At 44.0% G+C, this 25,960-nt stretch overlaps 2 protein-coding genes across 11 annotated transcripts in view; one reads left to right on the top strand and one right to left on the bottom strand.

Annotated features, from left to right (window-relative positions):
* Positions 1-4,548: 4,548 nt before the first annotated feature.
* Mrpl16 (mitochondrial ribosomal protein L16) lies at positions 4,549-9,383 on the top strand. Its single transcript, XM_008842019.3, has 4 exons — positions 4,549-4,725; positions 5,018-5,083; positions 7,283-7,431; positions 8,525-9,383. Exons 1-4 carry the CDS (start codon positions 4,671-4,673, stop codon positions 9,008-9,010), a joined length of 756 nt encoding a protein of 251 aa, XP_008840241.1. The 5' UTR covers positions 4,549-4,670; the 3' UTR covers positions 9,011-9,383.
* Positions 9,384-9,387: 4 nt separating this feature from the next.
* The window catches only part of Stx3 (syntaxin 3), a 49,289-nt gene continuing 32,716 nt past the window's right edge, over positions 9,388-25,960 (bottom strand). The window contains exons 4-11 of one of the 10 annotated variants that reach the window (XM_029567759.1): positions 24,940-25,014; positions 23,401-23,468; positions 21,317-21,425; positions 20,489-20,562; positions 20,102-20,236; positions 17,997-18,107; positions 16,484-16,596; positions 9,388-9,681 (exon numbers count right to left, since the gene is read on the bottom strand). In XM_029567759.1, the coding sequence (XP_029423619.1) occupies positions 16,513-16,596; positions 17,997-18,107; positions 20,102-20,236; positions 20,489-20,562; positions 21,317-21,425; positions 23,401-23,468; positions 24,940-25,014 (656 nt within the window). In that variant the 3' untranslated portion in view covers positions 9,388-9,681; positions 16,484-16,512. Of the gene's footprint in view, positions 15,001-16,483; positions 16,597-17,777; positions 17,889-17,996; positions 18,108-20,101; positions 20,237-20,488; positions 20,563-21,316; positions 21,426-23,400; positions 23,469-24,939; positions 25,015-25,960 lie in introns of all 10 variants that reach the window. The other 9 variants (XR_607575.3, XM_017800326.2, XM_017800325.2 and 6 more) reach the window with 9 other exon arrangements.

Below are 25,960 nucleotides of genomic sequence, written 5' to 3'. Positions count from 1 at the left end.
CTCTTTGTCTAAAACCTATAAAAGGCTCCACTCTCCCTTACTCTGGGCTCTCAGCACGGATCCGTTGAGTTGGTGAGGTCTGAGAGCCCGAGCTTAAGCCCGAATAAACCATAAACCTTTGCTTTTGCATTTTGGTGTGTTGGGTCCTCGGTGGTCTTTTTGGAGTCCAGTGGAACAGTAACATATACACCTAGACAGGAATTAATATATTTAATACATGCCTAATAAGCAGTTTTTTTAAATAGGCAAATTCTTTTTTAATGCATATACAAAGGACTGGGGTTCATGATGGAATTCGATCTCTACTTCATTTCGTTGATCCTCTTCCCCTACTCCTCACTCCCAAACCCCTGCTTCCCTCCAGCTGGTCCCCTTCCTTCTGGTCCCCCTTCCTGGGCCCCCTTCCTTCTGGGCCCCTTCCTTCTGGTCCCCTTCCTTCTGGTCCCCCTCCTTCTGGTCCCCCTTCCTTCTGGGCCCCTTCCTTCTAGTACCCCTTCCTTCTGGTCCCCTTCCTTCTGTCCCCTTACCTCTGGTCTGCTTCCCTCTGGTCCCCCTCCTTCTGGTCCCCCTTCCTTATGGGCCCCCTTCCTTCTGGGCCCCTTCCTTCTGGTCCCCTTCCCTCTGGTCCCCCTTCCTTCTGTTCCCTTACCTCTGGTCTGCTTCCCTCTAGTCCCCTTCCTTCTGGTCCCCCTTCCTTTTGGTCCCCTTCCTTCTGTCCCCTTACCTCTGGTCTGCTTCCCTCTGGTCCCCCTTCCTTATGGGCCCCCCTCGTTCTAGGCCCCTTCCTTCTGGTCCCCTTCCCTCTGGTCCCCCTTCCTTCTGGTCCCCTTCCTTCTGTCCTCTTACCTCTGGTTCCCTTCCTTCTGTCCCCTTATCTTTGGTCCCCTTCCCTCTGGTCCCCTTCCTTCTGTCCCCTTATCTCTGGTCCCCTTCCCTCTGGTCCCTCTTCCTTCTGGTCCCCTTCCTTCTGTCCCCTTATCTCTGGTCCCCTTCCCTCTGGTCCCTCTTCCCTCTGGTCCCCCTTCCCCCTAGTCCCCCTTCTTCCTGGTCCCCCTTCCTCCTGGTCCCCCTTCCTCCTGGTCCCCTTCCTTCTCTCACATTATTCCCTTTCTGTTTTCAGGTCACATGTATCATGTTGCCATCTCTTTTCCTTCTTTTTCTCCCCTCCCAAATCTCCCTTAAGACCTCTTTTTCCATGACTGGAAAGATGGCTCAGCAGTTAAGAGCACTAGCTGCTCTTGCAGAGGACCTAGGTCAGTTCCCAGCACCCATGTGGCAGCTAATAACTGTAACTCCAGTTCCACAGATTCAATGCCTTCTTCTGGCCTCTGTGGACATGGTACGCTTACATCATACAAGCAAAATACTCATACACATAAAATAAAAATGGATAAAATATTTTAAAAGACCTCTTTTTCCCCTACCATGATCCCCCTCCTACTTTCATGACCTACAAACACACACACACACACACACACACACACACACACACACACACAAGGGGGGTGATTTGGGCTTGTATTTTAGGAAGGCATGGCCACAGGACCATTATGCAAGTGGCCTCATTGCATCCACAGTCAGGAAAAAGAGATGAATAATGGTGCTCAGCTCTCTTTCTCCATCAAGTTCAGTGTGGGACTCCCAACTCAGAGTTACTCTTACCGCCACAGTTCCTCACCCTCATAGACACACCTAGAGGTATTTCCATGGTGATTATAAATTCAGTCATGTTGACAATGAAGAGAAGCCATCATATATCGCTGAGGCTAAAAACGCCTTCCAAGAGTTACCAAACTGCCTCTGTGCTGTGTAAACAAAGATATTACTATGAGTTACCAACTGGGCCATAATACAGCAGTGTAAGATAAGGCCAAGAGAACCTTTGCTGCAGCATGGTCTCATTTCCTGTAGACACCCTTGTTACATCAGCAGGCCGACATTCAAGAATGATTACCACACAAAAAAAGACATTACTACCAAATACTAATATTCCCAGGAAAAAAGACTCACCTGTGTCAAAAATTCTACAGTGTTGACTGGCTTGTGAGAATGTCCATGTTGCAGGCTGTCTTCAGCCTTCTTACAGCCATTCAATGCCCACCTCTGTATTTGGCCTAACATCCTTGTGACTATTAGAAAGTCTTTTTTTAGTGTACTAAGAGATCAATAGCTTCTGCCAAGCCAAAGACTATCATCAGGTACTATTGAGTCCTCTCACAGAGATGGTCCCTCTTTTTGTAATCCTCCAACTTGATGTTCTACCAGTGTATTTGAAAAGTGCCTTGATTTGTCTTGTTGCTGATGTTCTACAACTTTAAATTGTTCATGAAACAGTTTACAGGCTGGAGCATGGTATTTAGGATAACTTCCAATCTGTTTTGGGCTCAGGCTATGTTTTATTTCCTTTGAGGTCATAGATGTGTTTTGAGGTGGCTTTTTTTTTATTTGCACACACAGAGTGGGGCTCCAAGGAAGATCCACTAATTGTAGGGGTCATTCAAATAGGTGCCAGGTACCAGCATGGGCCCCTAGTGTTCACCTGTGTGGTGTTGCCTCTTCTGGTGGATGTTGGTGTTTTGTTTTATCTTCCCTTTTGAAATAAGAAAGTATGTAATTCATTTTATTTACAGGAGCCCATGGTGAAAAGATTTTGAATATTTTAAAGAGATGTCAAATTTTTTAAAGATTGTTGGATTTCCCACACCCAATGGTATTTGGAGAATATAAATTAGACTCAATACACCTCAGAAAAAGTAGTAGAGGATATAAATGAGAGAGGAAGTGGGTGTGGATATGTGAGGAGATGGGGTAGGGGGTCTCAATAGGATCAAAATATGTTGATGAAATCCTCAAAGAACCAATGAAAATATCTTGGGGCTGGAGAGATTTCTCAGTGGTTAACAGCACCAGCTTCTCTTGCAGAGGACTAGGGTTCAGTTCCCAACACTCACATGGCAGCTAACAACTATCTGTAAATCCAGTTCCAGGACCTCAGAGGGCATTGCACTACACAGGTGCACTTACATACATGCAGGCAATACACTCACACACACACACAAAATGAAAATAAATCAAAAGAATTTTAAAGAATCAATAAAAGCATTTTTAAAAGATATATTGGACTCCCAGTCCCTACATAGTCCTTCAAAGTGTGACATGCCTCATTTTTTGGGAGATAGGGTCTTTACAAAAATAAACAAGTTAAAATGACATCATTGGGTGTTTAAGTCCATTAACATTTTGGAAGCAGATTAATTATGTAGGTACACAGAATTGTGAGCAGTTTTCCTGGTATCTCTGAAAGCACTATATTTACTACTGTTTGTAAAATTAATTCTTGAGGAAACATATACAGATTTAACATGACTTAAACACAACAGACATCAGTCTCATTTGCTAATTCCATTTGTAATTTGTAATTCCTAAAAGCTTGGATACAAATCCTCTCGTTCTAATTATTAGAAAGCTTCAGGCTCATAAAAATTATTTACTCAACAGTCTCCCTAAATAATTATACATTGCTTCATTTTCCCTTAATGATAATTTATGCTGTGGTCCTCTGAAATCACACAGACTGCTCAAATTTTGCATTGTAATACTAGGAAAATTAAATCCATTAACCTGGTGAGAACTGCAAAATAATTATAATGACTTTGAAACAGCCACTTAGAAACTACTTTTACTAAAAAGCATTGACTCGTCACTTGACCTCACAAGATAAATAAAAGCAGGATGAAAGCCTGACATCTCTGCCTTTGCTGTCTTTACTTTGGCAGAAGGCATAGAGATAAGTCGCTGTCCTTAACCTTTCCTCTTGAATTTCCTGAAGTGTAAAACCTTGACGGGCAAGAACATTCCCTGCACCCACCCCACCCCTGTGAGGGTATTCATCCAGGCAGACAGGCTTCACCTTGAAACAAAGTGATCATCTTGTGGGAACCAGATTGTTCCTGCCAAGCTGTGACAACCTAAGATGACCAACTTGCCAAACCAGAACTGAGACAATGATCAATTCTCCTTTTAAACTTAAAGCTCATGCTCAGTACCATGAAGATGGATTTGGAGGGTCACTGGACGCCTTCATTTCTTCTTCCTAATGAAGCCACATTAAATAAATCACTGCTTTTCATCATTTCTGTCTCTTTAATTGGCGTACTGAGGGCAGATGACAGACCTTAACCTTGTTGACATTACCCAAGGAAGCCTGGGCTTTTGCACTAAAAAGCCGGGCTACAATTCTTATGGACTCTTGGGACCAAATTCAGCAAGCGCCCACTAAATAAGCCAATGACAAGTTACTTTAATGTCTTTCCCTTAGAGGACAGACATAAGGAAGTAAATGGTGAGGAAACGACTTGCCTAGCAAACCTCAGGCTTTCACAAAGTTGTACTCAAAGGAGAAAACCCAGAAAGCACAGGAGACAAGGAGCGTCCAGGCATGGCTTGGACTATCGGGTCTTCTACTCGCAGAAACCAACGCCGGAACCGAGTTGTGGAGCTCGGGTTTTCTCCGGTTCCGGCGGGACTCTATGAAGGACGGACCCGCGTGAATGTAGTTTCCGGTCCGGCTGAGCGGCGCCCAGAGTGGATTCCAGCCGGGCTCCAGGAGTCGCAGAAGGAAGCCGCTGTAGCCGCCGAGGGGAGCCCGGCTCGGCCGCAGGCGCGTGACCATGTGGAGGCTGCTGGCGCGCGCCCGTGCGCAGCTCCTGAGGGTGCAGTTGTCAGGTCAGAAACCCCGTGTGATCCTTAGAGAAGGCATTCCCCATTCCTCCTCCGCCCTGCAATGCAGTATGGCTCCAAGCAGGCTCCTAGATACACGCTTGCTTTATCCCTGACCAGGGCTGGGCTTTCCAGCCCCCACTTCCACCGTGGATTCAGGCGTCGCAGTCAGGTCCGGGATGGGCCCGGACCGCTGGCTGGCTCCTGCGGGGGCCCACCTTTCTAGACACCTGGTCCGGAGGGGTCAGTCCCTGACGTTGTCGCCGTGCTACTTTAACTTGCTTTTGCTTTTCTTTAGATTCTTGGGCAACCCTTCCTAGCAGTGCGGGCTTAAAGACGCTGCTCCCAGTGCCAGCTTTTGAAGGTTGAGCCATCTCGCCATCCTTTTTTTTTTTTTTTTTTTTTTTTTTTTTTTTTTTTGATGAAACCCAGCAGCTGACGGTAAAAGACAGGTATGCTCCTGAGCGTCCTGTCTCCAGTCAGTCAATAAATGTATATTTTGTTTATATATTTTATTTATTTATATATGTATATCCCCATTTGAGGTGTATATACTGCACTGCCAAGCAGCGTTCTAAACACAAGGTAAAGGACAAAAGCAGCCATAAAAACGTTCCTTGCTCTCAGGTTAGCTCCCCCACTGCTCTGTTGCCCATGACCTTCCCTGTCAGAGCTAATTGGTCATAAATTTGTACTTCTGATCTTCTTTCTCTCTAAAACATAATAAACCCAGTCATTTAGCAGTATTAGCTGAAAAACATTAATTTATTAGCTATAAATATTTCAGATAAGCCACAACCTTGTAAATCTAGTTTTACTCTAATATACTTTAAACTTCAAAAAAATGCAAAAGGCCTGGACATCTGAGGGTCTTACACATGTAATTGTTAAAACTGCTGTGTTCTCTTAGTGGTGCATACTAACTTGTAGATGAAAGAAAATATGACCAGGTTTTTCTGTGGCTGCTTATAGAAGGGATGTAGCAGGGGGTAGTTTCTGTAACTTGGAATAGTGGTTTTATAATTCCACTAATAATTTTACATAGCCATAAAGCTTCCTGTTTTATTTCTATCATGGAGCCATACCTTTTTTTTTTTTTTAAGGAATCACAATCATTTGTCCCAAATTGCCAAATAAGGATAGTAAAGATGTCGTATGTCTCACACAGGACACTTACATGCTGTCACCCAGCACCCAGGACAGTTATACATAGGAATTGTGTTGCTGTCAGCATAAAAAGCCTCTGTACATAAAAAATGTGTTGATCAGAGGATTTCTAGGTTGTAAGTTCCCCAAGAAAAATACAGCACAGTTGAAGATTTTTTTTTTTATGTTCCCATTAGCATCCAGAGAGGTAGTGATTTTTTTTTTTTTTTTTTTTTAAGAACAAGCTGCCTGGCTTTGATGTTTTAACTGAATTAATTGTAAAATGTCTCTGTGCCTTAGTTTCTTCTATAAAATGAAGGTTAGAAATACTGCCTGCCCCCTGATCTGTTTTGACCTTAAGCAAAAATTATGTGTATTCTTATTTTCAATTTCTTTTTTTTTCTTTTACATTTTATTTTGTATATATGTATGTGTAGGGGTACACAGATATGCATGTGGCAGTCAGAGGACAACTTGTGCAAGTTCTCTCCTTTCACCATGTGAGTCCTAGGGAGCCAACTCAGGTCGGCAAGCCTGGCAGCAGACACCCTTACCAGTTGTGCCATATCGCAGGCTGCTTTGTCCTTTCAGTATATGAGTTAAATTTTCAAAAGTTCAAACTTTTGGAGCTGGAGAAATGGTTCAGTGGTGAAGAGCACTGACTGCTCTTGGAGAGGATCCAGGTTTGATTTCCAGCACCCACATGGTGGCTAACAAACATCCTAACTCCAGTTCCAGGGGATCCAATGCCATCTTCTGACTTCCACAGGCATTGCATGACACAGATGCCCTTACATACATGCAGGCAATACACTCATACACATAAAATGAAAAAATTTTTTAAAATTTTAAAAGTTCAAACTTTTAAACGCACCTTTAGTCCTAGTACTCTGGACGCAGAAGCAAGCAGATCTCTGTGGGATTAAGGCCAGCCTGGTCTAGTGAGTTCCAGGCCAGCTGGGGCTACAGAGAGACCCTGCCTTTAAAAAAAAAAGAAGGAAAGAAAAGAAGAAAGCCCTGAGAACATACAAAGGCTGCCAGGCATGGTGACATGCACATATAACCCAGCACTTCTCATAAGTTTGAGGTTACATTATGAGACCCTGTCTCAAAAACAAGCAAAGTAATAAAGCTATAAAATTCTTTTAAAGATTGAATAAAATTATTTCTAAACAGTCCATATTATAAGTGCTGAATGTAGAATAGGGAGTTAAAAGTGAATTTGGTATAGAAACATTTGCATTAAGCATTGTTAAAGCCAAGCGATTCCAGTATCACTGAAAACACCCACAAGAATTAATAGACCTTTGGAATTATTCAATAACAACTTTCACTTCATGGGTGGGGTCTCTCTAGGAAGGATGCAGACCCTGAGAAGCAAGCTTTACTTAGTCTCACTTGTCTTTGGTCCTGTTAGATGTTACCATTCCTGAGAGGCCCAAGCTTAAATTTGTTGAAAGGGTACCACTTGTGCCAAAAGTAAGAAGAGAACCTAAAAACTTGAGTGACATACGAGGACCTTCAGCTGAAGCTACTGAATTCACAGAGGGCAATTTCGCAATTTTGGTGAGTAATGAAAGCTACACGTGACAAAATATTCTACTCTGAATGAATTGTAGTCTCTTCTTCCATTTATTAGAACTGCCACACCCAGATACCATATTCCAGTTCCTCTTTACATAGATGTAGTAGAGGCTACTGAGTACTCAGTAAGTATGAGTTGTTATCTTTCTTTAATGTAGGGTTAAAAATACAGTAGTCCCCTACTGGATGCTTGAGACCGTGGGCAGCACTGAATTCCATATACAAGCCCTGTGTTGCTGTGACAGTGGATCTGATAACCCACTGGACTCTTAAGTAAGCAGTAGGCATGTAGCCTGGAGAGCATAGATACACTAAACCAACAGGTTCATGTTCCAAGTGGTTCATTGCTGTTCCAAATAATGTGCAGTTTAAACCTTGCACGTTGTCTACTCCAAGGTACCCACTACTGTTTTCAGACTAGCTGACTGAAAGTATAGGAAGTGAAACTGAGGAAGGGGTGAGGGAGAGTAATAAAAGCAGGAGAATGAAGAGGCTGCCAAATTTCCCCATTCGGAGCGAGGTCTTCTCAGGCCTGTTTAGAGTGTCCCTGACTTCATGGCAGAGCAGCTGGTACCTGCAGAGTAGGCTCTGTAAAGACTAGTCAGTAGCTTCAGAAACGGGTGTGCACTAGGACTTATGCTTATATTAGGCAGCCTGTGAGATTTTAAAGTCCTCTTCCCACAGCCTGTCTGAGCACCGTGCTGACCTCTCAGAACCTCTGCCCCTTCTTTACCTTCCTCCTGCACTCACTATAGCTTCTACTCAAACTCACTGAGCCCTTTGCTTTGTCAGGGTCTGTATATCATCATTCCTCTGCTCATCTTTTTCCATGACCAGTTCTAGGACATGATTCTGACCTCAGCTTTAAATGTGACATCCTCAGGAAAGCTTCCCTGGGCTTTTCACCCTCACTGTCCTCCCTGGGTGTTTCCTCAATATTACTAATTAAATTTTTTTTTTAAATTTTCATGTGTATCATTGAAGCCACAGTTACTATAGAGGAGGAGGAGTAATGATAGAGTTCATAAAAAATATCTAAATCCTCATGTGTTGTAATTCTCCTGTTCAATTTTAGGCATTGGGAGGTGGTTATCTCCACTGGGGCCATTTTGAAATGATGCGCCTGACAATCAACCGTTCTATGGACCCCAAGAACATGTTTGCCATATGGCGAGTTCCAGCCCCTTTCAAGCCAATCACTCGCAAAAGCATCGGGCAGCGCATGGGGGGCGGTAAAGGTGCCATTGATCACTATGTGACACCCGTGAAGGCTGGCCGCCTCATCGTAGAGTTGGGTGGACGCTGTGAATTTGAAGAGGTCCGAGCTTTCCTGGACAAAGTTGCCCACAAGTTGCCCTTTCCAGCAAAGGCTGTGAGCCGTGAGACTCTAGAGAATATATACCAAGATCAAAAGGAGAGAGAACGGAACAACCAAAATCCCTGGACCTTTGAGCACATAGCCACTGCCAACATGTTGGGCATAAGGAAAGTCCTGAGCCCCTACGACTTGACACAGAAAGGGCGGTACTGGGGCAAATTCTACCTGCCTGAACGTGTGTAGTTGAGGGCACTAGGGATCCATGTGCATAGGCCATTGAGAATGGGATTCTACATTTGTGTTGTCCTTAAAGCCTTCAAGCAGCTCTTGGTTCATGGTGGAGGAGCAGCCTATAGGACTTCTGAAGAACTGTTCCCTGATTTTTTTTAGTAAAATCTTGAGCATAACCTTAGGGCACAACTTCTCATTGGTCATTGCTGAAGATACTAAGACGTGGGAGCTCTGGGCTCATGTGCTGTAGAATGTCTTTAGGACTGAAGTGTTTGCATCTCACACCTCAAGATGCAGATGTGTACACACTTCAGAGGCTGGTTTTTATGACACTTACTGTTTAAAACACAAACGTTTCTTAAAGATAAAAATGACAACACCTAGATTGGTAGGTTGAACACGTATTTATTGGTGCCCAGCTGCCCATCTTCTCAGTCCTAGAAGGGAAGAGACTGGGCAGCATGACAAGGAATATATCTTTTAGTATAAGAAACTGGTAACAAAGGTTGAAACCCATGGTGTTCTGACATTCACTAAGGAGAAGGCAGTGTTTGTCTCTGTGTCTCTGCAGGATCTACTGCAGCTGCAGCACACAAATTACCACTGGACGAATGACAGCCCCGAGTGATTCCACACCTATTTTTCCAAGCTAGCCAGCAGTAGTTTTCTATCCCCTATTCAAACTAAAGGAAACACAAATTGATAGAAACATTAAACTTGCTTGTGAAAGTGGGTACAAAACAGCACACTGATAAAAACATTTTTATCTTGTTTCTTAAAAAGTAACATCTCCAGCAAAGACAATACTATTTAGTTTACTTTCAAAGGCATATTTTTGGTCCTCAACGGTTGTACACTGATTCGCAGTGTATTTTTAGTACGCCTCTTAGAAACAAAGTTATCCTTAGAATTGATTTACATGCTTAACTTTAAAGCCAAACAGTGGAGCCTTGGACTGGGGACATGTTTGAAGCAGTTTTTTGCGCCGAAGTCCCTGGCCTGCAGTTTTAGCCGACAGTGCAGATCAGGTGACTGCTGAGGCAGGCATCTCACACTCCCTCCTCCCCTTGTGCCTTCACCCATTTGTTACAGAGTGGTCTGGCTGACAGCGGGGAGTTCAGTCATAGTATAAACTTGTGTCTTTCTCTGGAGGGATGTATTTAGTTAATGAACCACCATCCTGGAAACAGCCATTTTTGCCAATGAGAAGCCATTGATTGCATGCTACACCACCATAGAAACCCAACTGCTACTTACCACCCAAGGAAAAACCACTTTAAAGTGGTTTTAAAGTATATGTGAGAAAGGGGTTTGGGGGCAGTATTATGTCTTTGCATAAACCTCTGCTAGTAATGAACCATGTTCCCAGACATGCCTTAAAGAATTTTAAGGTCAAGCCCAAGGACTCATCCACAAGTGACATCAAAGTTGACTATAAAGAGATCTCTGAGCACATGAAAGTGATAGGCACTGTGCTAAGCAGTGGGAAGACGGCAGTGTTCAAGACAGATACGGTGCCTATCGTTAAACAGTCTTTGCTGTGAAAACTACTGTTGGACCCTGTAGAAGGAAGCAGACAATGGTTGGTTAAGGGTGAGGCCTAAATGAGCTTTAAAGGCAGAAGCAGCAAGTACCATGGTCTCAAGTAGGCCACAGCAGCTCAAGTAAGACCCTGTTTAACTGTGTTTTGGTACCTGCCTCTTCAATGTCATGATGACACACAGGCTCTCGGTGCTGTGCCCTAAGTAGGGACCCATTATGCTTTTCTACCCTGTAACTGTGCCCTTTAAGGGCCATTTAAACCAGCTGGCTATTGCCTTGCTCCCAGTTGTTCATCCCTACCCCCCTTCAACCCCACATCTTCGTGGTTTGTTCCCCTTTGTATGATATTTAATAAGCAGTAGACTGGTGCCAAAGGTTTCCTAATGAAAAGAGGCATAGCTGAGGAGTCTGCAGGGGAGAAACGACGGCAGCACAGAGGTGGGAGGAAGACCAGAAATACCAGTCGAGGATTCATCTGTGAGGGCAGAAGGCAGAAACAAAATGAAAAAAGCACAGATTATGTAGCATGGTGCTCACAGCCAGGATCGCCACCTCTGCAGGGTAAGAGACTGCTCTCGGGGCTGCACTAGCCTGTCCTAATCTTGAAAGGGAATTTAATGCAGGGTTACTATGTATTCCTCTTCCAAAGAGTTCAGGGCCCAAAGTTCTTACTCCTCATGCCATCCCCAGATACCAAGGCTCAGATTTTATAGCAGAAATGAACACTGCTCACTGTTCAAAGCATTGTGCTACCAGAGCCAATTATGGGACCTACTGCTGCCTTGTCTCCCTGACTCTGTCATTGTCTACGTGCTCTCAGTTGATCTTTACACACTTCTCTCTGAAACATCCCTTTCCTCAGTCTTCTCTAACCTTCTTCTAGTCCTGTGCCCAAGCCAGTAAAAGCACCCCAAATACTAGTGTCAGGTGCGTGGCAGCAGGCCTGACCCAAACAGCTCACCTTTTTCAGGCAAATACGCCCCCAATGGTAGAAGCCAAGATGATGGTGAGAATAATGCAACAGATCATAATCATGATCTTCTTCTGCTCATCCAGACAAGGAAAGAAAAAGCGCATGAGAAACGACATCACTGCAGAGACACATTTCTGACGAAAAGGAGGTGGGTACAGCTAGACATCAAAGAGGTACAAAGGGAAAGGTACACCAAAGGAAAGGGATGGATCTGGCTTAAAGCCCAGTGTTCACAGATAGGTTTCCAGCTGACAGATTCAAGTCAGATCCACAGGGATCTGTGTGTCGGCCTTTCTGCCTCCTGGACAACATTCCAAGTCTCCCTATTTCCCACCAGAGCAAAGGCTCTCAGAGAGTGAACCACATTTCTTCCAGGGCACCAAACCACCAAGCAGGGAGATAGACCCAGAACAGTTCTGCAATCAATATAAAGTCATTTATTTTTAAATTAGCAATAAAATAATCAAGTTTACATTTTGTAAAAATACAAACAAAAGCCCTTCACATGTATTTCAAACTTTAGGGCCCAGGCCTCACTGTCAGAGGAGAGGAAGGCCTGCACAGAGAATATCTCCTGCACTAGAGCCAGTCCTAATCAGATATCATAGCCATAGGGAGGAGGGCATCCCTGCAGCTCTGTCTGAGTGCTGTCTGACTGAATAAGGAGCCTTTAAAAGAAGCTAATGGCAGTGCCTGGATCGGAGTGCTCACTCTGTCCTACAAAAAAAAGTCAGGACTCGGTAATACCCAAAATCAGGGATACTGGCAGAGACCAGCAAGAATCTAACAGGCCTGCCACTGGGCTACAGTCACTAAACAAAGATTGCCAGTCTGTTGCTTCCTCCATTATAATAAGAATTAGGGAAGACAGAACCTTTCAAGCTCAATAACCAGGTAGCACAAGAGCTGTTCTGTTGTATCTCCTGTCTCCCAGCAGAGAATGGACATCAGCTAGTTTGGAGGTGTTCTTGTAGGCAGGGGTATTAAAATATTAAACCTATCTGCTATGCAGAAAAGTTCAACAGGAACCAACAGCCCTTACCCCGGTTTGATTCCCCCCAGGAGTCATTCAGAAAACAAGCTTCTTGACAACAAGGGAAGATCACATTTCTACAGATTCATTTGCAGGGGCGCACATATCCCTCACCTCATTTTCAGCCTAGCTCTGTTACATCTGTCACCTTTTTTTTTAAGTAATGGTATCTTTTGCTTCTAGTCTCCTACTTCCTGAGAGGCAGACATGAATATGTACATATAGCTCACATACACAGTTACAAAATTGTATCTGGAACACTTGACTCCTTGGTCTCATAAGACAGTTCTAGGGCTGAGACTGTAGCACCTCGTCCCAGGCCTAGTTGTAAATCCCTGGTTATGTTTGGCCTCAAGGTAATGGCTTCACAAACAGTGATTCTCTAACAGTGAACAGCCAGTTTCCAAGATTCAGACATGGAAACAAATATTCCACAGTCAGTCTTCAGATGATCACCTCAAAGGAGTATCATCCTGAGTTCTCATTGAGTAAAGAGAATCCAAACAATCAAATTGGCCTGCAAGCTGAACTTACTTAGAGCTTAATTAAAGGTTGGATTTCAAATGAGCCAGCTTTTGAGACCAATATAGCATCTGCCAATCCTCCATGTATCGGGACAGGCAACCTGCCAGGTAGAGGACTCTGATCCAAGCCCTATTGCCAAACTTAGAAGAGTCCCTCTCCTTTGTTAAAGTGACTCCCCTAGAAAGTACATTGCAATTTCTGGGAGACTACTCCATGAGGTAGAAATACAGCACCTCGGGCTGCTCTCATGTCAGCTTTCCAAGGTGCAAGGCATAATTTGACACACCAGAGGATAGAAACAGCTGGTCTGGTTCTGTCCAGGAGGGAAGGTACTTCAGCTGCTAGGGCAGGAGGTGGTTTTGAAGAAAAGTCAGGGTTGCATCAGGTAGCTTAGACTCCTCCAAAGGTAAATTGTTTGCTGAGTCAGGTCCCAGGATGGTTACAAGGAAACAAAGGAACAGGTCCCCCTCATTCTTAGGAAGGCCACTCAGACTCCATTTCCATCTGGAGAGAAGAGTAGGGAGGCCAGGCTGGAGTGAAATCAGGTTCTAAGAGAGGCAGGGAAAGGGGGAGCTGATCAGTACACAGGACGCTGGTCAGGAGCAACAGGTGGAATTAGTCACAAGGTGGAGCACAAAGCTCAGAAATAACCACATAAAAAATGTAGAAGTCAGCACTAAACTTGAAATGGCCTGGAGATAAACCCAAGACTGGCTGAGCAAAATAAAGATCCTATTGTTAGAGAACTAACAAAAACCTCTAGGCAAAGGGGACCATGGGGGGGGTGCAAAACAAAATACATGTGACATGAAAGGGAATAGAGGGCTACTGGGGGGAGGGGATCCCCAGAAGGGGGCTAGGAAGATCAACAAAAGTATAAAAATTCCATAATGAAACCCATTACTTTGTATGCTAATTCTAAAAATGTCCTAAGTTTTTTGAAGTAGGACAAAAAAATATCTAGGCCGTTTATTGACACAAACTGTCACCTGTGGAAGTATGGGTGGGGGGACGCACAATCACTAGGTGAAAACACTTTGCCTAGCACATGAGCACTCTAATATTCAAATCTTCTCCAGGAACCCTCCCTGCTTCTCAAGAAGCAGACAAGCACAATAAAAAGGCTATGGGAATGTTCAGAGGTGGTATCACAGATGCTCCATCTTAGAAGCCATGGTAGCTTGTCCAGCTGTCCTCAGGGCCTTCAAGGAGCTTCCACATCTATAAATTAGGGTCATGGGTGGTGTCTTAGCACTGTAGCTGGCATGCAACTGGAGAGGGTAAACACAGATGACCCTCCCTCACGGGTTGACATGGGAGAGGGTTAGCCCGGACCTAAGTAACAATCTTGCCTGTATTAGGGAATATGGAATAAAGTGAATTAAGCCACTTCTCAGCAATTTAATGTTGTAGCAGTCTTCTTAGTCAACTAATTAATCATCTTTGAAGAGTTAACTCCACAAAAATTATTCTTTTACATTCTGAATTCTTGGAATTGGGAATGAAGATTAAGGGACACCATGAATTTACAAGGCATCTTTCATCCAAGTATATGTAAAGATAACACTATTACTTTTTTTTTAAGCATACTTTACAATGAGATAATTAAGATTCAGCATGAAACTAAAATTTTATAAGCAAAAGTCATCAAGGAGTAGACTAGTATCAGAAAAAAGAAGGGGAGAAAAAGAACCAACATTAAATATCCATGAGAGCTGGACCACCACATGGCTGCTTAGCTCCAGATGAAGCTAAAATGTTTATGGTTTCATAATCTAATCTTCAGGTCCTCCTCAAATGGAATGGAGAGTTACAATGGCATACAGGGCTGGGGCAGAAGTAAAATGAAGGGTCAGCTTTAGGTGTGAACATGGACGTCTGTATCGGGTCTCAAAAAGGTTTCTATCTGTTCCCTCAGTCATCTAAATTCTGAATTTATAACAAAGAGAAAACAAGGGAAATGTAAGGTTAGTCACAGTTAATGATAACAAAATAATGAACTCCAACACTGAAGAAATGTTAAAATGTTCTCAGGCTGAAAATTAGATTTACAATGAGATTTCAGTGATGTGGAATGACCCATATGATTCTCTAAATGGGTAAAGCACTACAGTTAATACAGTCTGAACTGCATAAAACGGTGTGTGTGAGCCACCACATGTTACAAGAAATAATACTACAAGTTAATTTTCATCTTCTGTATTTTATAAGCTTTTCCCAAAGACTCTTAGGTCATCTTTCCCATGCTAAGGAATCAACCCTGCTTTAGTAGCCAGCTGTGTCCTATTCATCACATTTTGGTTGATAGCCTAGAGTTCTCCAGACTTTACACAAAGTAAGTGCTACCTTATTTATAAAGAGAAACTAAGATACAGGGATGTGCTCGCTTAGGTCCACTATTAGTGTGAACTTGGCCCTCTCCTCTTTCAGGCTGAGCTTTTCTACGTATAAAGCGTGCAGACGACTATAACTTGTCCCATGAAAGTGTTGGGGGGCTGGAGAGATTGCTCAGTGGTTAAGAGCACTGGCTGCTCTTGCAGAGTACCTGGGTTCAATTCCTAGCACCCCCACAGCAGCTAACAACTGTCTATAACTCAGTTCCAGGGGATCCGACACTGTCTTCTGACCTCCTCAGGCACTACATGACATGGGTGCACTTACAAACATGCAGGCAATATACTCATAGACATAAAAATAGATAATTTTTTTTTTTTTTGCCAGGTGTAGTGGTATACACCTTTAGTCCCAGCACTTGGGAGGCAGAGACAGGTGGATCTTTGTGAGTTCAAGGCCAGCCTGGTCTACATAATGAGTTCCAGGCCACCTGGGGCAACAGGGAGACCCTATCTCAAAAAGACAAAAACAAACAAAAAAAGCGTTGTGAGGATTCAGTGTGATATATATGAGGTGTTTAATGGACTATTTACCACAACTCAGTACTCAAAAATGTTAGCCAGTACCCTATTTAAGAGCTAACCATTCAGTCAGAAACCTCATAAGGACACCAAGCCACAATACAGAGCTTCAATTACATTGAAAAATGCATGGAAAGCCAAGTCCCAAACCCACGAAGGCCAGTAAGACTTTAGAAGACAGCTCCCAGACTGTATCCCATATCTACTCATTTTCCCTGGATGAAGAAAGTCAGAATGAGGTGCTCAAGTATTCCAGGAGAAGTGAAAAACAGATAACAAGACAAAGCTGGGACAGCCTCTGCAGGCCAGGAAACAGAAGAGCTGGCATATCCCAAGAACGGAATTTTAAAGATGAACAAATCCATAGGCTACCAAAGGTTGAAAGCTCAGCATGCCCAAGGACAGTCATTAGGAAAAAAATAGGTAAAATTTTGAAATCCCAGGCTAGTTGGCAGGAGGAGCCGATCCAGAGCCCCCAGAAGCACTCATGTACTTACATTTCAGTGCAGCAGCCCCTGGGCTGCTGTTATCGCAGCCCAACGGACAGTCCAATAATCAATGCTAAAATGCCCAGCAACACAACCACTACCACAATGATAATTATCAATTTCTGGAGAAAGGAATAAAAAAAAATCATTATTTTACACACACACACACACACACACACACACACACACAAATAGCAACTCCTCTAAACTTCAACCTTCTCATCTCTACAAAGAAAATACCTTCTTAATCCAAGTAAGAAGCATACATCTCTATACAAAAATTATTTTAAGATAGTTCACATTTCTTAAACTTCTTGCCTAGCAGTGCCAGCAGGTAGAAACAGGGAGCATCTCCTAGCTCTCAGCCCACAGACATCTTGCATATGTAAACTCACAGTAAGAGCCAGTACCATTGGGTCTCTAAGCAGCACTTGACCAAGCTATAAAGTGACCAAATTTGCTTTTCCAAGATGGATTATAAACCCGTTTCTGACATAGTGCTACTTTCTGACTCCTATTTATCTATCCCCTTAAAGTGCGGTTCTACATGTCAGGCCACGAATACTGACTATTTGTCAGAAAGTGATCCAGCATCATGTAAAATAACTTCCCAACTCCCTGGATCTCTGCATAAGCAAGAGATACAGTTGGAAGATAAAGAATTTGAGAATAAAAATATCAAAGCCCAAGAGTAGTAAAGAACAGTGAAAGGCAAAAGTCACTGTAGCTGGAGATCACAGTCAGTGAGGGCAGAAGCTTATTAGTTCATGAGTCATAGGCAAACACGACAACACAGTGGAAAGAGCACAACTGGGATGTGAATTCAAGTCACACCTCCTGAACTTAATGGGTGGCCTGAAGCTAAGGAGGCCATACAGAAGTAGAGAAACTGGGTGCTTCCATGACTAGGTGAGGTTTACATTATAATTAGCACAGTGCTAGGTACAATTCACAGCAAAAGAGACAAACTGGTATACCGGAGTGGAAGAGGCTTCTGAAGATCAGGGGGTAAGTGTCACTGTGAAAGGTTCATGAGCTACATTCAGGGGACGAGCAGCAGCACCTAGCCCACGCGTCCATCCTGCAGGGCTGCCTCTCAAGTGTGGGTTCTGGGGCAAAAAGCATGTGAGAGCCAGATCCATGCATGGCACCCTGGGAAGGAAGGGTGGGCAGAGAGTCTAGGAAAGGCTACAGAAGGGGTTTGAAAGATGCCAGGACAAGAGGGAAGACGTGGGCTCACGGACCAGTCTAAAAGGGACAAGAGACATAGAGCAGTGCAAACAGCGGGGACTAAGGCGCTCACCCTCCGGGCTTCACTCTGATACTTGACAGCCTTTTTGGTATCTGCCACAGCCCGCTCCACGAAGCCCACTGACTGGTCCATGTTGTTCTCAATACGATCAATCATGGCTCCCTTTCCCCAAGTGCAAGATGTGGTGGCAACAGAGACAGGCAGAGGGAAGAGACAAAGAGCAGTAGGAAACAAAATGGCCTCTCTTCTCGGAAGACAGGAAGACCTCACCTTCCGAGCCTGACTCTGATACTTCACGGCTTTTTTGGTTTCATCTCGTGCCTTCTCCACATGGTCCACTGTGTGCATGACATTTAATTCTATGTTATCTAACATCTCACCCTGAAAAGACACAATTCACACCCTATTAGGCCATCCACCACAGCCACAGCTAATGTGGGGAAGGGACTCTATAGTCTTCAGTGCCAAGAGGACATAGAGAAACCTTGCAGCACGGCCTTCTGTGGGGTGCACTTTCACCTTTCCCATGTGGCACCTGTAATTCCCAAGTCCTTGGTAGCAGTCACTCATCTGATAAATATTCATGGAATTATTTCTCTATGCTGGACATCTAAAACAGATTTTCTTAATGCTTAGTAACTACATGTGAATATGCTCAGGAATTCCTCCTCCCACGTGTTCCTTTATTTAATTTTATTATTTTCTAAGCAGGAGGAACCAAAATAAGACCTCATATGTTTAGATCACTAGGATGCTGGCCTCTTCTAGGCCATTTGGACCTGAACCCACTTCATTTAGCCCAAAGTGAGTTTGTTCACTACTGTAAAATAGTCCCTGACACACAAAAGGGATTCAGTAAGAACCAGAGTTTGAGAACATCTGCTTTCTTCAAGAGGACTATCCATGCCCCTTAAGTGGCATGCTATTTGGTTTTATCTTCCCCTCTAGATAGTAGTCTTTTACTAAGACTGCCAATCATTTTCCAGCTTTTATTTCCTGTCAAGGAAGTTGGTCACTCCAATTACTTCCTGGACATCTGAGGTTAGGAATACCCTTCACCTATCCAGACCATTCTCCACCCCATTCTATTGCTGTAGGGCTCTCTATAAACAGAAAAAGGCACTTACCATCACTTGAAACTCAAACCAGATCCTCGGCAAAGCAGTGTGGGGGGAGAAAACAGTGGGAATGGAGGGATTGAGAAAGGGTCTCAGAGGCCAGAAGCAGGTGGAGAAAGGCACTAGGCTGTGGAAGAGAGCTGACATCAAAAGCCAGTCAGCCAGGGCCTGGGCTCCAAATGGGTTCTGCATCTGTCTACCAAGCAAGCCGTTCCTGATCTGTCCAGATGGCTGAACAGCTGGAAGTTCCTTATAAAAGTAGAACAGCCATGACCCTGCAGCATATTTAGCCCTATCCTGGGAACCAGGGACCACCTGACTGTGAAACAACACCATATGTAGGCAGAATCCCATCCCTGAGCAGGCACGTCTGCAGGATGAGCAAACTGCCAAACCAAGTCCACGAGTGTTTCAAGCTTTCAGTAAATATTCTTTTACTAATTCTTCATTCATGTCTGCTCTTGATTCTTAGCAAAAAGTGCCAACATTTTTAGAAAAACAGAGAAAGAAATGGAAAAATAATTTTAAACTTGTTTTTAAGTTCCACTATGAACTGGAAGAACATGTTTTCAGAGGGGGAAAGAGCCACAACTGGGATGTGCATTCAAGTCATACCTCCTGTACTTACTTAACCTCTGACCCTCAACTGCTTCATCTAGAAGTAGAGAAACTAGGTAAAACAATTTGTACTGGGAGACTGGGTGTTTAAGGCATTGCCATTAAGACCTGTATCATGTAGTTCAAGCTGCCTCTTAAACATACTATGTAGTTGAAGGTAAGCTTAAACTCCTGATCCTCCTGTCTCTTCCTCTCAAGTGCTAAGATTACAAGCAGGTACCACTATGCCCAGCAGCAGAACTGGGCCAAAAGGGGGATTAAGCCCAAGGCCTCGTGCATGCTAGGCAGGCACTCTATTAAATGAACTGCACATCCCCAGCCCAAGAACCCTTGTCTTTAATTGGAAAAAAAAAAAGATTCTGAGGCTGGGTGAACTAGGTTCTCGACATAACATATCAAATCCTGTTACTAACTAGAGTGACTGTGATTCCAAAGTATCAGGGAAAAATGACAAGACTGAGGTGGCTGAAAATGTCAGCACTTAATAACAATGCACCTCTTCCCATATCATGAGAATTCCAATGCTCCATGATGCAAATTCCCTAAGTCTCCCACCCTCCCTTGCCTGACCTCCAGAAGTCCTTTCCTCCAGGTTCTCTGGGAACCTGAGCTTTCTTCCCCTTTCTCCCAGCCAGCTACCTGATTCTCCACCAGCATGGCAATGTCCATAAACATGTCATGGAGCTCTTTGATGCTGCTCTCCAGCCGTACAATGTCCTTGTGCCGTCCCTCGATCTCACTAAGGGCTTGCTTGGAAATCTGGGAGTCGATGATCTATGAAAGGCCACATAGAGACAAGCCATCACATCAGCCACCCTAGCGATAAACAGCACCCCAGCCCCCAGCCTTTACACATGCTAGATGAGCTCTGCCACAGACACACACATACACACATACACACACACACACACACACACACACACACACACACACACACACACACGTGTGCGCGCGCCTGCCGGGCTGCACCTATTAGAGCAGTGAAACTCCACGACCCTCCCTGTTTGTGATGCCTTGGTCACTCACCCCAGAAGTGAAGATGGCAGGGTTACCACTCTCCAGCATCTCTTCCAGCTCCTCATCTGTTGTCTTCTTGCCAGCTTTTTAAAAAAGAATATCAAACATAAGATCAAAACACAACCATCTTAAAATTTCCCCAAAACGTTCCCAACACAGTCCAGACTCTCCTGCTTTCTCTCCCAGTTCACTCAATCTGTAACATTATCAGCAGTCAACTCCCCTGCGGACTATCTGTTAGCCCCATGCACTACACCAGGGAGTCCCAGGCCTTCATTATGGTGCACGGTTCATGGGCAGCCCTCCCTCAACCTTATACTGAAACTCCAAACACATCCTTTTCCCCAACCCTGGACAATCTGCTACTCCTAAACAAATACATTTGCTTTTTCTTGGTAACATCTTTGTTCACACAGTTCCTCCACCTGAAGCACCCCTGCAAGGCCCTTCCATTATTACTAAATTCCTAACCAGTGTAGCTTCATTCATTTCCAAAATCCTCACAGCAACTAGCACTACACCTTTGCTTCATAAATGTACTTTTCTGTGTAAGAGCCAAAAGATGCATGCAGGAGAACAACTGCTTAGTGAGTGCTTCCCCTCTAGGTGTGAGAAGTGTCAGATCCTTTTAAGAATAAAATATTTGGCTTAAAAACTATGCCACTTTCAACCTACAATGCAGAATTCTGGATCAGTCTGCCCTGTGCTTGAGCACAAAATAAAATGCAGAAGCCGTGAGCAGGGATGCTGTTGTTCTCCCAGGATCTCATGAAGGAATGGACAACCACATGGCAGGAAAAGGCAGAGAAGGGCACAGGCCAAACTTCAAACACATACTAATTTCAAGTTGCCGCTGGATTCGCCCTTTGCTGCGTTCACGGAAGTCCACTTGAGCCTCGTTGTATTTGGTCATCACCTCCACAAACTTCCGGGAGAGGACAGAGTGCTGCGGGAACAATGTTAAATGAGTAGACCCCCGTGAGGTGAGGGAGGGGTAGGTCCTGTAACTGGTGTAAAACCTCACCCCATCCCTACAAAGCCTAATCTATAGCAGCTCTGGGCTCGGAAACAAAAGACAAAATACAAGACCCAATATTTTGGTTTTCCCACACTGGTGCCAAGGGAAGAGTCCACAGCCCTTTTTCTAATTTTTTTAAAATTTATTTTGGGGCTGAAGAGATGGCTCAGCAGTTAAGAACACTGGCTATTCTTGCAGAAAACCTGGGTTTGAATACCAGCACCCACATGGCAGCTAACAACTGTAACGCCAGTTCCAGGGAATCCGACAGCCTCTTTTGTTCTCCATGGGCATTGGAGGTGCACTTACCTACATGCAGGCAATACACGAATACACATAAAATAAAAAATAATAAAAAATATTTTTAAAGAAAAAATTTGTTTTTGTGCTGGGTATGGTGGCACACACCTTTAATCCCAGTTTTCAATTACCTTTCCATCACCTGATATACTGAACTCACATCAAAATTTTTAGTCAAAAAGAATCACTGAGAATCTGAGACCCCAGTAGTAATTTGTCTGCCATTAACCTTGGCTAAAGTTGTCAAACATCCTTCCCATAAACAATGCCTATCAAAGATCCTTCAGTTCTCACCATGACAGCCTCAAAGTCCTTGCTTATAAGTAAATACTCTCTCTCACTGGTGCTGGATGCCTAAGACCTTCATAATAATTTTTATTCCTTGCACAACATCAAGTCCTCCTGTTTTCTCTCTTTCCAAACTCACTACCACCATGTAAATTCAGACCAAAATCATTACAAAACCCTAACTAGGGACTTCCCAGCCTCTTGCTTCTTCCCACTCACATCCAGAGTACTGTCACATACCCCTAGTATGCTGCAGCAGGAAAAAATAACTATCAGCTGCTGGATCTGCTCCAAATTCCATCCACTAGTATTCAAAGATCTCTGGAATGTGGTGCTGCATTAGCTACCAAAACTTCAGCATCTGCTACCCTAAAACAAACTTTTTTCTCAAAAATAAGTTGTTCCCTTTACATCTATCCTGCACTCATCCCCTACGACCACCATTACTATTACCATCACCACCACCACACCATCACCAACACCACCATCTGCAACGCCATCTCCACCACTACCACCATCCCATCTCCACCACTCCCCTGAATGCACATCATGCCCTGTCCCTGATCCCATTTCCTCTTTACTCTCCAAGAGAGGAAACTACCTCCTTAGCCTGTCCCAAATGGCTCTCTTGCCTACCCCAAGGCTCAGTCTTCTCCAGCCACCCCCAGTTCTTCATCACATCTTTTAGAACTGAGAGCACCACATATTTAATTATGTCCTCCTTACACTGTTCTGTTGGGTCTTATAATTTATTACACTACCTAAATGTTATATCCGGTCTTTCCTCTCTGTCCCCAGCCCCCACAGTTTTTGAAATGGTTTCAGAGCACAGTCCAGGCAAGCTGGCCTTAAACTTTTTAGCAGTCCTCTTGCTTCAGTTTCCCAAATGCTGGGATCATATGGATGAGCCACCATCCCTGGCTTCATGTCCATTCTTATAGGACAAAGATCAGATCTTTGGTGACTCCAAGGTACATAGCTCCAAACTGGGCAACTAATAACTAACAATCTTTAGAGGGAAGGGAATACATCAATTGTTTTGCCTGTAAACAAGGGGGAACAGAAGCTGTGCTCTGAAGAATCTGAGGACGTACTTGAGGAGCCTCTTTGAAAGAAGCAGAGTGTGAGAGAGACAAATGGGCAGGACACTGGTCATGACCAGTGCTTCAACCAGGATAGTTCCCCTTTCCTAATTCCTCAAATTGAATTCCAACACAATAAGAACTGTATTTTTTAAAATCCACAATTAAGAAAAATCATAAGTAAAGGACTGGTGAAGTTAATGAAGATGACTGTTGAACCAGGACAAGCCTACCTGGGATTTTCTAATCCGAAGGTCTGCTGATGACCGGACTTCATCTTCTTCGATATGCCTCTCCATGCCTGGAGTGAGAGGAGGGTTATTTAAGCAACACACCTGCCCTTCCTTCCGCAAAGCACCCTGCTTCGCACAGCCCTCCTTACCCATCCTCTCACACAGAGGCCACAAGGATGGAACAACAGGAAGGTGCAATTGCAAAAGGTCAGTTTCCACTCCCATGAGCCACAGGCCTGTTCTCAACAGCCTCTGCTGTTACCGGGTCTCAGCAAAATGGCTAACAGTGTGGGTCAGGCCATCAAAAGACTGAGACTCAAATCCTTGTCCTGCCACTGACTAGCCATGTGACCTAGAGAAAACCATGTAGCCTTTCTTAATGTTTCTGTACTCTTATCTATAAAATGGAAAAGGTACGTGCCAAGCATTGTGGTCAACGCCTTTAATCCCAGCACTCAGGAGGCAGAGGCAGGCAGCTCTCTGTGAGACCAAGGCCAGCCAGCCTGGTCTGCGTAATGAGTTCTAGGTCAGCTAGGGCTACAGGGAGACCCTGTCTCAAAAAGATCAAAAATAAAATAAAATAAAATGGAAAAGGAAACAATACAAGCCGAGTACCCCACATCTGATATGTTTGGACCAGAAGTGATTCAGATTTCAGAATTTATCAGAATTTGGAATATTTGCATGTATGTAATGAGATGTGTTGGGGACAGAGCATGGGATTCATTTATGCTTCATATACACCTTATATCTGGAAGATAATGTAATACTGTATGCTGAGTAAATCTGTGAGGTTAAGTGTGAAATTTTTTATTTGCAGTGTCATATTAGTGCTCAAAATTTAGAATATTTGGGATTTCAGAATTTCAAATTAGAGATGCAACCTGTACCTCCTTCACAGCCCCAATATGAAGATTCAATATAAACGCACAGGAATTGCTTGGCACAGTGGCGGCCACACTGTCATTACTTTGGAAGCCGTTCCCTGTGCCCTGCTTCACATCCATTAAAATATTTATTTGGGGGGGCGGGGGGAATAATGCTGACTGCCTCTCAGACCAAAAGCTCATACTCAATGAGTAGTTTGGACAAGAATAGAGATTACAGCTGTGGGAGTAAGTAAGACTCTGGGATCCTGAGGAGAATTCAATCTACAACAGCAGCTTCACCAAGCTGTGCTCCAACGAGAAGAGGAGGTGGAAAGGAGAAGGTACTCTAAGAAATGTGCTAACTGAATGACAGGTATTTCTACAATTACCTTCTACATGTATATAAGTGCTGGGGAAACAAACCCATAAGAGAAAACTGAAGGACTGAGCTAGAAAGACCAAGTCAGCAGCTGAAAGCGCATTTAAGTCTTCCTCTAAGCCCTTTCACTACAGTGCAGATCCAAGAGAAACTAAATTTCTAGGCAGGGACATTGCCCAAGCCTGCAGTGGTGTCCCTTCCACTACGCTGGGTGGCAGTTAGAAGAGGTGGGCCCTGGGGCACTGTGATGGGGTGGCGGGGAGCAGCTTGTTCCCCAAGTTCTCTGCTTACTCTTCAGCTTATTCCGAACATTGCTGGCTCTCTTCTTGATCTCAGTTGTGAGCTTTTCAAGGTCCTCTTTGGTTTCTGGGTAAACACAAGAAGTACACTCAGTTAGAGGAGAGGACTAACTGCTCCAGGAGCAACATCAGCAGAGGAGGCAGAAGTTCGCTCAGATACCCACTGCCAGTGTTCGTCTCAGTGTGTTCCTGGAATCTGTCAGCATAATTACAGAGAGTTTTTGTTTTGTTTTTTTTTAAGTCATTTTCAGGCTAGCTCAGAGGTAGATCACATGCCTAGCATGCATGAAGCCCTGAGTTCAATCCCTTGCACCCAAAATAAAATTATTAACTAAAATAAAAGGCATTTTCCAGGCACACCATTTCAGACCTGAAGAACATAAATATACCAGGGTAAAAGTTCTACCATCTGCTTTTTTTATTAGCCTCCCATTGCAAGCCATGCTTCAGAGAAAACAGTCTGCCTTACCATGACAGCTTACCCCTCAGAAGGCTGGAAAGGGTTCTATGGAAGTTCTGGGGAAAAGAGATTTCAACCAAAGCCCACCAACTTAGAATGAAACAAGTATTTACGATATGCCTACTATATCCCCAGAGCTGTCCTGGCTACTGTACAAAGCAGCATCCTCATAATGGATGCAGGACTGCAAGGAGCAAAATAAACAATAGCTACAACCACTCATTTCAGAACTGAGTGAGAAACTGAAGAATTCAAGAGAAGACGTATATCTGGCCTTCAAAGAACTTCAAGTCTAATAGGGGAAGGGGGATAAAGAAGCAGCCCTAATGTGCAGCGTGGAGTAGTTTAATTTCTCATCAAAGCATAGGAAGAGTAGTTACAGAGAGCCCCTAGAACAGCCAGAGGGGCCTAGAAATGCTTCAGAAGACAGATAGTAGGACTGAGTCTCAACAAAAGACTACAGGTTAGGAAAGTGAAGAAGTCATTAAAAAGAAAGAAACACTGCAGTTTAGCTAGGTAGCAAAGGAGACTAAGAGCAGAGTCCCAGGGAGAA

The sequence above is a fragment of the Nannospalax galili genome, unplaced genomic scaffold (assembly GCF_000622305.1).
Source record: "Nannospalax galili isolate Female #2095 unplaced genomic scaffold, S.galili_v1.0 scaffold580, whole genome shotgun sequence".
Lineage (NCBI taxonomy): Eukaryota > Metazoa > Chordata > Mammalia > Rodentia > Spalacidae > Nannospalax > Nannospalax galili.
The sequence above is the reverse complement of the archived record's forward strand: the minus strand, read 5'-3'. Positions and strand labels throughout refer to the sequence as shown.